General features: G+C 49.4%; 5 protein-coding genes across 5 annotated transcripts; 2 read left to right on the top strand and 3 right to left on the bottom strand.

The window, feature by feature from the left end:
- Positions 1–354: 354 nt before the first annotated feature.
- On the bottom strand, positions 355–1,857 carry LTR84_003501 (uncharacterized protein; the record flags this gene model as incomplete). The annotated part of the gene is made up of 2 exons (XM_064847089.1): positions 355–1,692; positions 1,741–1,857. The coding sequence occupies 2 exons, from the start codon at positions 1,855–1,857 to the stop codon at positions 355–357; spliced, it is 1,455 nt and encodes a 484-aa protein (XP_064705442.1).
- A 1,677-nt stretch (positions 1,858–3,534) lies between these two features.
- Positions 3,535–5,673, bottom strand: LTR84_003502 (uncharacterized protein; the record flags this gene model as incomplete). The annotated part of the gene is made up of 3 exons (XM_064847090.1): positions 3,535–4,351; positions 4,405–5,091; positions 5,141–5,673. The coding sequence occupies 3 exons, from the start codon at positions 5,671–5,673 to the stop codon at positions 3,535–3,537; spliced, it is 2,037 nt and encodes a 678-aa protein (XP_064705443.1).
- Positions 5,674–6,428: 755 nt separating this feature from the next.
- LTR84_003503 (uncharacterized protein) lies at positions 6,429–10,077 on the bottom strand (the record flags this gene model as incomplete). Its single annotated transcript, XM_064847091.1, has 3 exons — positions 6,429–8,811; positions 8,861–9,934; positions 9,986–10,077. The coding sequence occupies 3 exons, from the start codon at positions 10,075–10,077 to the stop codon at positions 6,429–6,431; spliced, it is 3,549 nt and encodes a 1,182-aa protein (XP_064705444.1).
- A 973-nt stretch (positions 10,078–11,050) lies between these two features.
- Positions 11,051–12,489, top strand: LTR84_003504 (uncharacterized protein; the record flags this gene model as incomplete). Its single annotated transcript, XM_064847092.1, has 4 exons — positions 11,051–11,141; positions 11,191–11,797; positions 11,858–11,991; positions 12,044–12,489. 4 exons carry the CDS (start codon positions 11,051–11,053, stop codon positions 12,487–12,489), a joined length of 1,278 nt encoding a protein of 425 aa, XP_064705445.1.
- Positions 12,490–13,000: 511 nt separating this feature from the next.
- On the top strand, positions 13,001–14,153 carry LTR84_003505 (uncharacterized protein; the record flags this gene model as incomplete). Its single annotated transcript, XM_064847093.1, has 3 exons — positions 13,001–13,062; positions 13,123–13,369; positions 13,572–14,153. 3 exons carry the CDS (start codon positions 13,001–13,003, stop codon positions 14,151–14,153), a joined length of 891 nt encoding a protein of 296 aa, XP_064705446.1.
- Positions 14,154–14,308: the final 155 nt, after the last annotated feature.

Raw genomic sequence — 14,308 nt, forward strand, 5'->3', positions numbered from 1 at the left:
TGAATAAATCATAGTTCAAGTTATATGTGATATATATAGTTTTAGGTAAACATGTCGATTCCCGATTTGGACCTGATTGCGATATTCACCATCCTTCCCAACGCCTCGCTGTGGTTGTTCTCGTTTTGAGAGAAATAATATAATTAAAGGGAAAACCATCCATCGTACATCGTCATTGTTCAAGTTATTGTTTCGTCATGCTCGTCTTTTCTGCCATGTTGTGCGAGTGGTTTTTGTTGCTGTACAGAAGTGTGCCAGTATTTTCATCCTTTGTCTAGCCATCACCTGACGCCGATTCCAGTCGAGATGACGTTGCTCATAGAAACAGAAATAGGACGAATATCTACATCGTCCCTACCCAGCCGAAGTATGCCCAGTCTGATTCCCAGCACCAGCAACGGGACTAACAGGCGTATTTGGCGTCGTGGCGTCTGAAACACTGATCGTTGGCAGATTGAGCTGCGGGAGCTGTGGCGCACCACTACTGGGAGCACGATTCAGCGTCCCAGCTTGAGCAAGTCGGCTGGCATTACTGGCTGCACGACGCGCCACAGCGACCTCGTAGGAGGGCGCATCACCCCAGTCGAGGTAGTCGTAGTCAGGGGGACGGTTCGCTTCATCGAGATCCGCGTGAGGGATCCGCGACTCGCCAATGTCTTCGGACCCAGTGCTTTCGTCGGGCGTGAATCTGTTGGCGGTGGGAGAGGAGTTGCTGGTCCCGCTATCCGGGCCGTTGGTATTGTTGCTTTGTGCGGTTTCCGGCCGGGAGCGGTCGCCGGGCTGTGTCGAGACTGGTGTTATTGCTCGTGCGGTGGGTTGGTCTTGGTCTGAGCCCATGCTCGAGATGCTCATATCGCTGATGGAGGCGTCGCGAGTGTGAGTGCGAGAAACATTGGTGAAGGAGGTGGCGTCGGAGAGAAGGCGTGGGCGACCTCCTGTGCTGGATTCTTCGCCCATCGGTGCAGCGCCGCTGAGGAGTCCGCCGCGTTCGGAATCGTTGCTGTTCGCTCGTAGTCTGGTTCCGTCGTGTCGTACTTCGCCTAGAGAGCCGTAGGCAACGCTTGAGACTCTTCGCTCTCGTCCTCGGGATTGATGTTCGGCGATGAGGGTGGCGGCTGAAACGCTGACACCGCCGTTCAGGGAAGTGGCACTTTCAGTGGCTCGTTGGCGGGATTCTCTTCGAAGTTCTTCTAATCTGGCATTGTCGCCCCGGTCACGAGCTTCTCTTCGTTCTCGTCTTCTTTCTTCTCGTTCTGCAATCTCCCGCCGCCGAGCAAGTCGGATCTGATAGAGAGATTCCATTTGGTCTTCTCGACGAGCCTCTTCTGCCTCCTGGGTTTCCGGGAACTCAATCACCGTGTCCATACCGCCTCTTTCACCTTCCCGGCCAATAACCTGCTCCGAGTCTTTGGGGGCTCGAGAATAGGCGGGTAAGGTCATGGTGCTTCGTACACTGGCATTTCGGTCTATGGCGGCTCCGCTCGTCCCTCCACCACCGTTATAAGCGGTGCTCGACGATAAATCTCGATTGTGGACCTGCGAGTATTTGCCTCCTGGTGACCAGTTTTGCCATTTTGATTTTAGGAATTGTGTTGGTATGTATTTCGGGCTTTTGCCCTGGTTTTTCCATCGTCGGAGGAAGGAGTACAACACTACGGAGCCTGTGATGACCACGATGACCACGGATATAATCTGCAAATGTTAGTGATACGTCGTTGGCTCTTAGTGGGTAGACTGTACTGCAATGGTCACAGCACTGCCGCTGAAACCGCTATTATCTTGCTGTTGCCGCCTCTGTAGTTGCGAAGCATGAAGTGTCCGCTTGCCGCGTTGAATGATGGCTGGAGTGACTGCCATGGCTGGTCTCCGATTGAGTGAGTGCCTTACTACTGGCACATTTGTGGGAACCGTTGTTAGGAATAATCGCTTTGGTTGGGTGAAGAGAATGCTGCCAAACACGAAACGACGGCTTCGTGAGGTGTCAGGCTTTCGAGTCTCGAGATATTTGGTGGTTATAAGACGAGGTGGTGATACAAAGTCTTTGTGGGTTCCTGAGACCACTATGTACAAGGAATTGTAAGATGGCTGGTGAGATAGATTAGTTGAGTAGGATTGACTCCGTTTGGATAGCCAGGATCCAATGCCTGGAGGGTGGCCTAGGCTGAGATTTCGATCTTAAGGATATGATGAGGTCGGAGTCTTTGGGATAGCTGCGCACGTCAGCCCCAGAGCGTACCCACTTGGATTCTGGGCACTCAATGGGGACAGCCGCCAACGCGAATTGGAGCAAGGCACGGGCTGAAAACCTGCTGAGACACGAGCCAGGGTCTTTTTGCCTAGGTGCTTTCTAGGCCCTGGCTGATAGAGTCATCAACATTCTTTTCCACTCTGATTGCACTTGTTTAGCTGGGCACGTAGTGCTGATAATGGCACAGTATATCAATTATATCAAGTCGAACGCTTTGTCGCTATGATTATGTCGATATCGAGGTATTAGGGGCACCAGGAACCAGTCTTGGGGGAACACGCGTATCCCAGGGCCTCGAGAACACCACATGGCAAAGTGGCAGATAAACAAACGTGTCTGTGCTCAATAATGATGATGATATCATCTCGCACATTGAGTCCAAAAAGGACCTCGTTTGCGACCGCCGATATTAGTCGGTACGGATATCGAGCTTCTGTAACGATTCCTTTATTTCATGTTCTGCCTGGTGTTTGTGTCCCCGGGTTTCTGAATGGTCGTTTGAACGGCAGATGCGGCAGTTCAGGGACTAAACTTTTGGCGGTCGGCGGCAAGGCTTACGCCAGCTGTTGATCTAGCCAGACCGTGCCACACACAGTACGTTTGATTGAGGCGCCCATCCGTGCATGCGCGAGCCAATCTTTTTTTAGATTCTATCAGCACCAAAAGAACTTGTGCCATTTTATCCGTCTGTATATATGTATGTGTCTCGTATGTGCATCACTTCCACGTGCGGTGTGTTCATGGAGAGGTTGTGGGCAGCTCTTACGTATTAAGAAATCCAAGACAGTTTCAAGGCAGACATAATTGAATATGCAAGTGTTAGTCCATGGAGGAATTGTTCAACGGGTTTAAGCTGGGAACTTGGGAGCTACGGCCTCCAGGCGGCTTTGAGGTATAGTATGGGCGAGAGAAGCCTGAGAAGAGTACGAGGTGCCTGCCAAGACACTTCGGATAACCTTGTGTACCGGCCTTTGCTCAATTTCAACACAAGAGCTTGAACGACGACCTTTATCAATACTTCACCTCTACTGAAATTGTATATCAAATGAACAACTTAAGCTTCTTCTTGCCTGTGTTTGGTTTTGTTGTACTCGGGGAGATGGATTGGGCAAGAAACCACGCCCTCTCCAATATTTAACCTTCCATGCGACTGTAACTCTCCCAATCGTGAGCTACACTGGTGCGCCTGTATCTGCTCATCCAGCTGCCGAGGGGAGACCAGCGTCGAGTGCAGCACTAACCTTAGCCATACGCCATGAGCCATATGTTTCTTCAAATGTCTCATCTTAACCAGTACAGATCTTGTACGACAGTCTTGCGCACTCCCATGCTTGACTTTCCAGGTCAGGTGCGACGTGAAAATAGGCAATGGCGAGCATCAACCAACATTCGATGCAGACTCCCACACCCAACCCCCATTGACGGACCACCAACGGCTCAGGTGGATTCGCAATCCGCGGCATATTTCCTCCTTCGATGAAAAACCCGAGAGATGATAAAACTTTCAGTGACCAATTGATGGTCTCGTATGCATCCGTCTTCCGCATGTAGAGCCTTGCAAGGATCAGAGCGACGTCGTAGACACTGAGACGTGGTACTTCGGAAGCCGGTCGACTGTGTGTGTCTTCAAGTGCCCGAAAGAGAGACTCCATCTTGGCCACATTCATTTCCTCGAAATCTTTGGCGCATTCTTGACAATCAGCTCTCAGACTTTTTCTCTTGGACAAGACGCTCTCCTTTGTGACTTGATGGTCCTTGCACATCTCGCAGTCACAATTGAATCCCCAGCCATCCAGCGTAGTCTGGAGTTCAGTGTGGTTATCGGCACTGGGTATTGCATACCAGGTCGTGAGTTCGGTGTCAGCTGGGAGATCCTTTGTGGCGCTGACAATCATCATATCCCCAATGATGGCGCGGCCGACGTTTCTTATGCAACAGTGGTTCATATACGACGCCATGTGCCAAAGGCCACAGCCCTGCGACATCATCTCATCTGGCTTTTTCACTAGATCCATCCCGTCAAGAGGATTTGTCATGTATGATTCTCGATCAGAGAGAGGGCAGTCGAAGCCATTCAGGTTTATGATTCGCTTGACAAGAAAACTAGCATATCGTGTCAGAGCTTGCGCTTGAGGAGAAGAGAACAGATTACTCACGTATCAATGATCGGTGTACCATCAACCTCCGCAACATCAACGGGCTTGTATGAGCCGTGATGAAGATCAGTGATGGCTGGGATTAAAGAGGGATTCCGATAGAGCTTCTGAACGACGACTGTGGTGAGCTTCTCCTCTGTTGCGATCCCATAACCTGGTGATAGGATCGATATAGCCACGTCAACCTGTGTCTTGGGTGCATACGCAAACGCCTTTTCACATAGAAGAAGCTCGCCGGTCTTGACTGGCTTGGTGGTGAAAAGACCGCGCCCTCGGAAACCGGCGGCCTTGACACAAATGGGACCGATAAAGGTGGCTTGATCCAGGAGTCGTGGGCCATCTATGGACACCTTCTTGTATAATTGACTGAAAGAGTACCGGCCGTACTTCTGCTCAGCAAGTCGATTAATAGCTCGGGTCAGTTCAGCTCGTGCCTCACCATTTTTTGGGTACTCTAGACAGAGAGTTTTGAGAGTCTCGCAGCAGTCTCGGTATCGCTCGAGGCCATATAAAGCCGATGCGTTGCGAAAAAGAGCCTTTTCGTTTGGCTTCTGAATCTTTGATGCAGAATCCAGATCGGACAGCGCACCATCGAAGTGTTTCGACTTGATGAAAGCAAGAGCACGATTCAGTCGAAGTATCTGAGCCTCTTCTGCTGTCGGGCAACCTTCAAGGGCTTTCGTGTAGCTGTGGCTATTGTCAATTTCAATACATCAGACAAGGGCTGAAGACTTACCATTCAATGGCAGAGAAATACCTGGCTTTGCCAAAGTGGAAGTTGCCCTGAGCTTTCCACATGGATACCGGAATGAGATCTGGCACGATATATTTCTGCCAGAAATTGGGGATCCTCTCATCCCATTCTGGAAGAAATATGACGTCTGAGGCATGCTCAACACGAATAGCAAGTCTCTCCTCGTCCGAGTCGTCGATGATCTTGACAATGTATGGCTCTTTGACGATCAGAACCTTTCCGATACCCAGAAAATCTTCTCCGGCGCGCTCATCTTCCTCTGCTTGGTGGTGCAAGGACATCTCAATCAAGTTCTTGTTTTCATCTTCAACAACGGCCACCAAACCAGCATCAGTTCGGCGAGGCGAGGCGAGTGATCTCGACAGAAGATAGCTTCCTCTATGGTGATTTTTAAGGCCCAGATCACCGACCATGATTTTCCTCAGGTCACGTAAGGCGCTGGCACACGGAGTATGAGGTGAGACATGCTCGGGAAGCACGTTCGTCGGCGGTGGTGGCAACGGCGTTGTCGACATGGCTGGTAGTTTACGTCCTGTTAAGCAAAATTGCAGGTTACCACGGGCTCCGGGTCTTGAGAACCACTGGTGGAGATGGCCTGCGATAAATCTCGCTGGCTCAACACAAATGGGACGTGCAGGAGATGGTGATGTGACTCTGATCGTGTCAGGTAGTCAAGGAGGAGTCTCAATCGCTTGAAAATATGCAGGTGTAAGCGAGATAGATGAGTTTGAATGTCGAAGCAGTGACGTGTGAGTGAGAGAAGATATCAACGACCAGACAGTGCAAAAGGTGCTCAAGTGGGGTGAAAGAAAGCTCGGCGAGATATGCTGCTTCCCTTTATCTTCACTAGATAGATCAGTTTGAGGCAGTAAACATCAGCTTCAAGCATGAGCATGTTGAAGTGAAGATGAATTGGCCTTATCCACCAGCCGACTAAATATCTTGAAGCACACTACTGCACGCACCCGTAGCAAACATTCCAGAGCCAAACTTCATTATTGCCTAAAGACTACCTCATCTCCAGCACAATATTAATGCGCAGAGTACGTTGAAAAAGAGGCTTCCAGTGACCTGTGGAATTATAATAAACGATAATGGCTGTCTGCACACAAAGATAGCCTTGCTCAATACTGATGTCACCATGTGTTCCTGAAACCCAAGAGCAATACCAAGCCCAAATCCGCTATCCATGTAACATATGAAATCACAATTATCCAATGCTCTTAGTTCGTCGACAGTGGAATGTCTGTCGTCTTCCAGGAGTTGCAGCTCACCACGTCAATCGTGCTCGAAACTCAAATCTACGTTTAACGCCTTTGATCTTGCTGAGGGGTACTGGATCCGTATGTTCTTGCTGTTGTTGAGGCTGTTGGGTCTGACAAAATTGATGCAGATCAGCCTGCATTATGCCGACTAAGGGGTGAGCATCTGTCAACCTCATTCGCGCCCTCTGAACCGCGGTTTGGCACTCTTCGATAGCCTGATCAACCTCGCCCCGTCGTTGGTGGAGGATTGCCAATTTCCATTTCGCGTAAAAGCTGTCTGGATGTTCTCGCCCTCGGGTCTCCTCCAGTCGCTTGACCGTGTGTGATAGAAGGCTGAAAGCCTCATCCAAACGACCTTGTCTGGAATAAACGCGCGCGAGTTCGCCTTTTCCCATAAGGATCCCCAGATGGTCTTCGGGCAGACTTCTATTAGCAGCATCAATGCCACCAAGCAACAAATGCTCCGCCTGCTCAAGCTGCCCATTTTTGACCATAATCTTCGCGAGGTAGCACAGCGCCCACAAAGTCCAGGGGTGTTCTTTTCCAAGTTTCGTCGTTCTTTGGTTGTAGACTTCGTGCATTAGGTTCTCAGCCTCGTCGAATCTCTTCAAGTCCATGAGCGCCATGGCTAGATTGTTCTTCGATTCAAGTGTTTCCAAATGTTCTGGTTCGAGCTTTTTCTGTCGCATGTCCAAAACATATGCATGAATTCGAGCAGATTCCTCGAACCGGTGCCACGATTGCAGAGCTACTCCGTATCTGTCCATCGCAACTAAAGTCCGTGCGTCGTCCTCCCCAAGGGTGATGTTCATGCGTGTCTTTGTCCTCTCGGCATAGTCCAGTGCCTCCGTATATTGACCGTTCAGCCAGTAAGATCGCCCAAGCTCGTCAGTAGCTTCGAGCGTTTCTTCGTTATCAGAGCCATAATTTCTTTCTCGGGCGTTGACCACAATTTTCTGCAGTCTGATGGCTTCATCCAGCTGACCCAAGCCCCAGTGGATCCTTGCAAGTCCGAGCATGACAGCCATTGTTCTAGAATTGCCGGTTCCCAGCCATCGACACAGGAGTCTTTCCACTTTTTGCAAACATAGTAGAGAGTCCTTAAATCTGCCACCTTCGCCATATACGAACCCCGCCTTGGCCATAATGGATGCTTGCTCCCCAACTATGTGTAAAAACGTTGGAAACAGATAAGGTGAAACATAAAGGCGCGCTCTTGATAGTAGTTCGTCATAGTTGGATATCTCAATCGAGCATAGAGGGAAACATATATCCAGATGAGATAATATGCTTCTGTGAAACTCGGACTGTTTGTGGGCTTCTTTTACACACTCCTGCCTGTTGGTGTCGCTTTGGGATGTCAATCTGATTGCTTCAACAAGGATATTCAGTGCTATCCGTGCCCAGAGCTTCCGTTCTCCTTCGCTGAGACGATCTCGAGCCCAGTCATAAACCAGAGGGTGTAGGGAGTATTCAGAAGTCGTATCATCCACATTAACAAGAGATAAAGAGATTAACTCCGACATACCGTCTCGTGCCCGATGGGTATCCTTCCCTGGCGATGCTGAATTCCAGAAGGCAGGCATGACACGCGGTGGACAGAATCTTTCGGCGACCCAATGCTTCAGCCTCATGTGAAGAGACGCGGCGGCGCCAATGAAAGATGATGATTTGTTCCGTGCTGCTTCCGTGAATATATCGAGCATAATATTTTGGCGGTGGTAGAAAGCAATGATGTTGAGAATTTCAATCGCGTCTTGACAGGATTGCGATTGATTCTTCTGAAGACGTGCAAGAGAAACTTCGAATGCAGGATATGCAAATCCCTTTCCCGTCTGATCGCGATAATCACCCTCGATACCATCCTGCTCATGGTGAGACGAATGATAGGCCTCTCTTTTAGAATTGTAGAAATCGAGATATTTCTGAAGCCTTTCAGGCCCATGGAATGCTTTCTGGATAGATCTTCCCGCGACTACCAGTGCCAAAGCAAGATGGCCCAAAAGCTCGCATATCGCTCTCCCAACCGTCTCCGTGGCTAAGTTCCAAGGTTCAGCGATCTTAGAGCACGTCAAAAGGAGCCGCAAAGACTCGTCCTCTCCCAGACCCTGGAGTTTCAAGAATCCCACATTCGCATCTCGACAAAGGCTCGGGTGTCTTGTGGTGATAATCACAGAAGCGTGATTATTCATCCGGATATGTTCCAGCACATTGAACCGTGAGTCATCGGCGTTGTCGATGATAAGCAAAACTGGCTTGCAAAATTGTTGAAGCACATGTTCTCCTGATTTCTCCGTAGCTTCGAGACCACCCTTCTCACCGAGTTCAGCCAGTGAAGATTTGATACGTTCTGTTGATGTCGCATCTATGGTCACAACGGCATCAAATCTCAGCGTCCATCAGTTTTAGCTCCTCTCGATATTCATAGGATACTCACCGATGTTTGTAGTGTTTTGCAAACCAGGACGCAAGCTCGGTTTTCCCAGCACCCCCCATACCATACACAACGAATCTCCTTGCAAAGTCATCTGACGAGGGTCTCCTCAGATCTATGAATGCCTCTTTGAGCCTGGTCTTCTCCTGCTCTCTACCAATAAACTGGTTGGAGTCCAGATGATGGTGTTTTGGGAGCATGAAGATATTGTGCGGGTGCGGCTCTTTCATCGGCGTCGAAGGACTCGTGGCTTGACTCATATGCATTCCTATGCCATGATCGATGGCTAATTGTTGTTGCCAATTGTCACACAGAGCTTTCTCATTATTCTTCCTTCGCAGTTCAATGCGACCAGCAGCGCCCTTGCAGAGGCGAAGAAGATTGGATCTGACAACTAAATAACCAGGAGATTCAAGTGCGGCGAATTTAACCATGCCCGAATGAGTCGCATAGATCCCTGCACTAGACCCTTCCATTCCTGGCGGGACGGCAGAGGAATTAACAACACGAGGATTAATCTCTTCCCAAAAGAATATTTGCGTGAACCACAGTTGGATCTTTGTAAAATCTTGATTGATCGACCACAATGCGGAGGTGTGCTTGAGCTTTTTGGTATTTGGCAGATCAACAAGATATCTAGCTCGGTACCAAATATGAGGGTCAGAAACCTGGCCATGAGGAGTACCGAAGAACAGAATCCCAGCAGTGCAGGTGAATATCCCTTGTTGATGGTGGGTCGTGGGGCTTTTCTCATCGCGGGAAAGCATTAGCGCCTTCTTGACGATGAGGCCGCCCATTCCATGGCAGATAAAAATGATAGGTCTTTGATCACATCTCGCCATATGTCGGTTGGCTGAAAGATAGCAGACAAGATTCCTTGCGATTGTCGTCACTGGTGCCGTTTCCTCGTCTGCATCGAAAAAATGCGATGGACTCCCATCATATCCAAAGGTCAAAACACGAGCAACAGTCATAAATTCATCGAGTGGCAATAAATCCCTAAGCCAGAGCTTTTTCGTTGCCTTGTCGGTCCAGGCTCCAACAAGGTCTTCATTGAGTCCATGTACAGCAACAATGCTTTCCATGTCAGCCCGATTTAGCAAACGCCAATCGGTTGAGAGAACTTACTCGATACCTTCAACTGAAGTGACATCAGGCTGTAGAGCGTGTGTGATTCCATCGCCTTCAGCCTTAGAGGGGAATAACAACTTCAACGTCATGCTTTACAACTGATAGTTCTGCTAGCAGGGCACGAGTGGTCAAGGAAGAAGGATGCAGGCGACCTCGACGTCCAGTCGCCAGAAGCCGAAGATAAAGGTGCTGCTACTTCCTTTCGCCCCATACTTCCAATAACCAAGCAGCCCATCCGGAGAGCTCAATATGGATGGTGACTCAAGATGGTGGTGGAGATTGAGTTCGATGTGGTCAAGACCATGGTCGAAACGGGTCGGGGCAACTGCTCCCCGTTAATTGCCCCAAGCCCGAACTCATCCCCAGGCAGGATGGTTTGCAAAAGTACCGACCTAGCTCCTACCTAAGAATATCTGTACCCTTTGGCCCTTGCAGCCTGCAGCTGCTTCGTTCCGCCATTCTTAGTTAGGCGCTTCGTAAGGCTGGCGCTTGTCGAAACAACGCTGTGGTCCTTGAATGATTGCTGTCCAATCAAGTGAGCACAGTATCGGGTCTCCCCTCTCCTCACCTGAGCCCGGCGCGTATCAAAAATACTTCGAATTGAACCACCTCAAAAATTCATCTTCAAGGATACTATTAATTCTCTTGGATATTGTGAACACTTGCACTCCATCAATCGGCGTTATCCAGGCTGAAGGATGGCAGCCCATCAAACAAGTGTTAGCAGTCTCTCCATGAGGATAGTCGGCTTAAGTTTGCCCTCGTGGACAACAACTTTCCTCCTTCTTGGCACAATATTCTGGCTTGTGAGATCAGTGGCCTTTGCGTTTTTGAGACACAGGGTTAGTTACACTCCCAACAAAACCAGCCCGGTGTACAATTCTGAACAGTGCAAAGAAAGATTCTGCTTTTGGGAAGAGTCACCATTGTCAACCACCCCCAGAACTACCATATAAGTGGCCACTTGGTATTGATCGAATACGAGAATTATGGATTTCAAATGCCAATGACCAATTGCTGCCATTTCTTTGTTCGATCGCCAAAGACTATGAGCCTCGAAATATGCTTTCTCAGTATCTTCTCTTCGGTCCACGGGCTTTCCACATCCTTGATCCCGATAATCTAGAGTCTGTCCTTTCGACCAATTTTAGTGGTAAGGAGCCCTGTGAGGATTGTATTTGTGTTCAACCTGATAGGACTAGACTATGGATTCGGTTTGCGTTACCAGATATTTGCCCCTCTGCTTGGGCACGGCATTTTCACCCAAGAGGGTGCTGCGTGGAAGCACTCTCGAGAAATGCTAAGAAAACAATTCGTCCGCGCACAGTATCAGAATCTCAAACAGTTCGAAGAGCACGTAGACAACCTGCTAGCCCGCATACCCAAGTCTGGCGTGGTTGATCTACAGCCCTTGTTCTTCAGCCTCACACTAGACACGGCCACGGCGCTGTTGATGGGGCGCTCGGTTTACAGCCTTCGAGCGGATATTGATCAGGATGCCGAGAACAGATTGTTCTCGGAGAGTTTCACCGTGGCTCAAGAAGGACTCGCAAAGCGCTATCGCATCGCGCCGTGGCAATTCTTGTACAACCCTTCTAGATTTCGTAAGGCCTGCAAGAACGTCCATCGCTATGTTGAGCGGTACATCAAAGAAAGGGAACTGGCCGATCACAAGGCCGATGGTGATGAATATGGGTTCATCGACCAAGTTTCGCAGGAATCACGCAACACCACTGAGCTTCGGGACCAAATTTTGAACGTTCTACTGGCTGGGCGAGACACGACCGCGTGCTGCCTTTCGTGGACTTTGTGAGTTTTCCTGCACCCATCTACAACGTAGGTTTTTTAGAGGCTGATCTCGTTGCCTAGTTGGCTACTGGTTCGACATCCGGAAGTTATGTCCAAGCTCCGGCAGGAGATCGTGGTGGGCATGAAAGGCTTCGAAACACCTACCAGAGAAGCGATCCGTAAAATGCCGTTCCTTTCCTGTGTCATCAAAGAGAGTATGTTTTATCAGAATCATCAGTCCAACTTGTAAGTTAACGATTAACCTAGGTCTGCGACTATATCCTCCCGTTCCGCTAAACCAACGGCAGGCTAAGAAGACGACTCTCTTGCCAACTGGCGGCGGACCAGATGGGAGACACCCGATACTTGTTCGAGAAGGTGAAATGGTTGTCTTCTCACAATACGTCAATTCCCGCGTCAAAAGCATCTATGGACCCAAGGCGAACCAGTTTCGGCCCGAGCGATGGCAAGGCGGTGAATTGTCGAAAATTGGCTGGGCATATTCTCCGTTTCATGGTGGACCCAGGCAGTGCTTAGGGGAGGATTTTGCGCTTATGGAGGTCTCGTACACGATCGTAAGAATGCTACAGGCTATTCCGAGTATTACCTGGCCGGAGGAGGCCATGGACGAAACAATGGGTACCGAGAGACAGAGGTTGACCTTAGTGCTGTCGTGCGCAAATGGGTGTAGAGTGAAAACAGCCACGGTCTAGCTCCCACGTCCGACGAATTCTGTAGACTGGTCAATTCCGATCGAACGTTTCAGAGAAGTACATTGTGTTGACGACGACCGGGCAGGGTTCCTTGGGCTTGTAGAGGTAGTACTTCAATCAAACGCATTGGTGTAGAACCCAGCGCTACTTGGGTCCAGTGACGGCCAGCATAGGTTGCGGCCTTGTCCCGCTGACCCAAATCACCTGCCTAGCTCTACTGTTAGGTCCTACCCCAAAAGAACTGGTTGAGAGATCGTGGAAAGATGTAACGACTGTGGGGCCGTGCATAGATGGCAGTTTTGGAGCTGGCGCAGCTTGTAATGCAATGTGTGTAGGCTGGGAGCCTGCAGCCTGGAGTGTAGATGCGCTCCAAGGTACCGTTTCGTCTTTCTAGAAAGGGTAGTCTACAGCCGCCAGTACCATAAAGATTACATGTCATGTTTGAGCGGAGACGAACGTTTTGTCAAGATCTGCTTGTACTGTCTCTATCTGTGTTGGGGAGGAAGCAAGCATGAGTCAAAATTTTGGTTTGAGAGAACTATACCGACCAGCAGATCAAGAACCTGAGATCGAGTAAGTCAAAGTCTATCTTTTCCTATAAGAGTCAATAGTGTACTTTGCTGATGGGATTAGTATTGTTGCGGTTCATGGACTGAATGGTGACGCATATCGGACTTGGACTTACACAAACCCATTAACGGACAATGGCAACATTTGTTGGCTCAGTGATCAAGACTTCTTACCAAAATACATTGGGCAGGCGAGGGTTTTGACCTGGGGCTACAATGCAAACCTCACCACTCTGAGTGGGCCTACCAGCTCAAATCGAATCTTGCATCACGCCCAAACGCTGGTGCAACACCTGTTTGCAAACAGAAGCGTAAGCATTCTAGTTGTGTAGAAATGATAATCAAGGCGTCGCTGACGATAACCGAGCTACAAAACGCCACCCAAAGACCGATTATCTTTCAATGCCACTCATTGGGAGGGATTGTTGTAAAGAGAGTAAGTGATCTTCCTGTTCGTTGGTTTATGAGACTGTGTCTGAGTTACCATCGCTGATTTCACTCTGCCTACTTCAGGCACTGTCACACGCCGCAGATCAAATGGGTCCAACGACATCTCACCTCCGCTCCATATTTACCTGCACCTATGGTGTGTTCTTTTTTGGTACGCCGCACTTGGGCTCAGAGAAAGCGCAGCTATTACACCATCTGCAAAAGCTGGTCTCGGTTTCAATTCCAAGAAGCATATTTCGCACTGAGACGCGTCTTGTCAAAGCTCTCAAGGCAGGATCAGAAATCCTTGAAGAGATCAATACGCAGTTTCTTGCAATAGCAGGGGAGCTGAAACTAGTATTCCTCTGGGAGGAGCATCGCACCAAGGTGAAAGGGTTTGGCAATGTTTATATTGTGGAACAGAGCAGTGCAGCGCCTTTATTGCGCGACGTGCTCAGCTTCGGGATTGCTTCAGATCACCAGGGCATGTGTCGTTTTGCAAGCAACCAGGATGCTGGATTCATCACAGTGATTTCTGAGCTACAGCGCTATGCTCAAGACGCAACAGGCAGGATCGAGAGAAGGCAGGTTCAAGACCGCGAACTCCTACAGTTAAAGCGCAATGGCGAGGTTGCTGAACTGGTCAGGGTGATTAACTTGTTATGACGAACCCGAAGTCACCACAGCTAGTGGATGAACGCGCCAAGAAGTGACGGAGGATCTGGATATTCCGATCCGCCATGTTGCTTCCGCCCGCGCTAACCAAGGCTGGACGACCATAATAAACATTTCTGGCGATGTCCATTCGATGCATGGCTTCT

This window comes from Exophiala bonariae, assembly GCF_035927105.1.
Source record: "Exophiala bonariae strain CCFEE 5792 chromosome Unknown scaffold_16, whole genome shotgun sequence".
Lineage (NCBI taxonomy): Eukaryota > Fungi > Ascomycota > Eurotiomycetes > Chaetothyriales > Herpotrichiellaceae > Exophiala > Exophiala bonariae.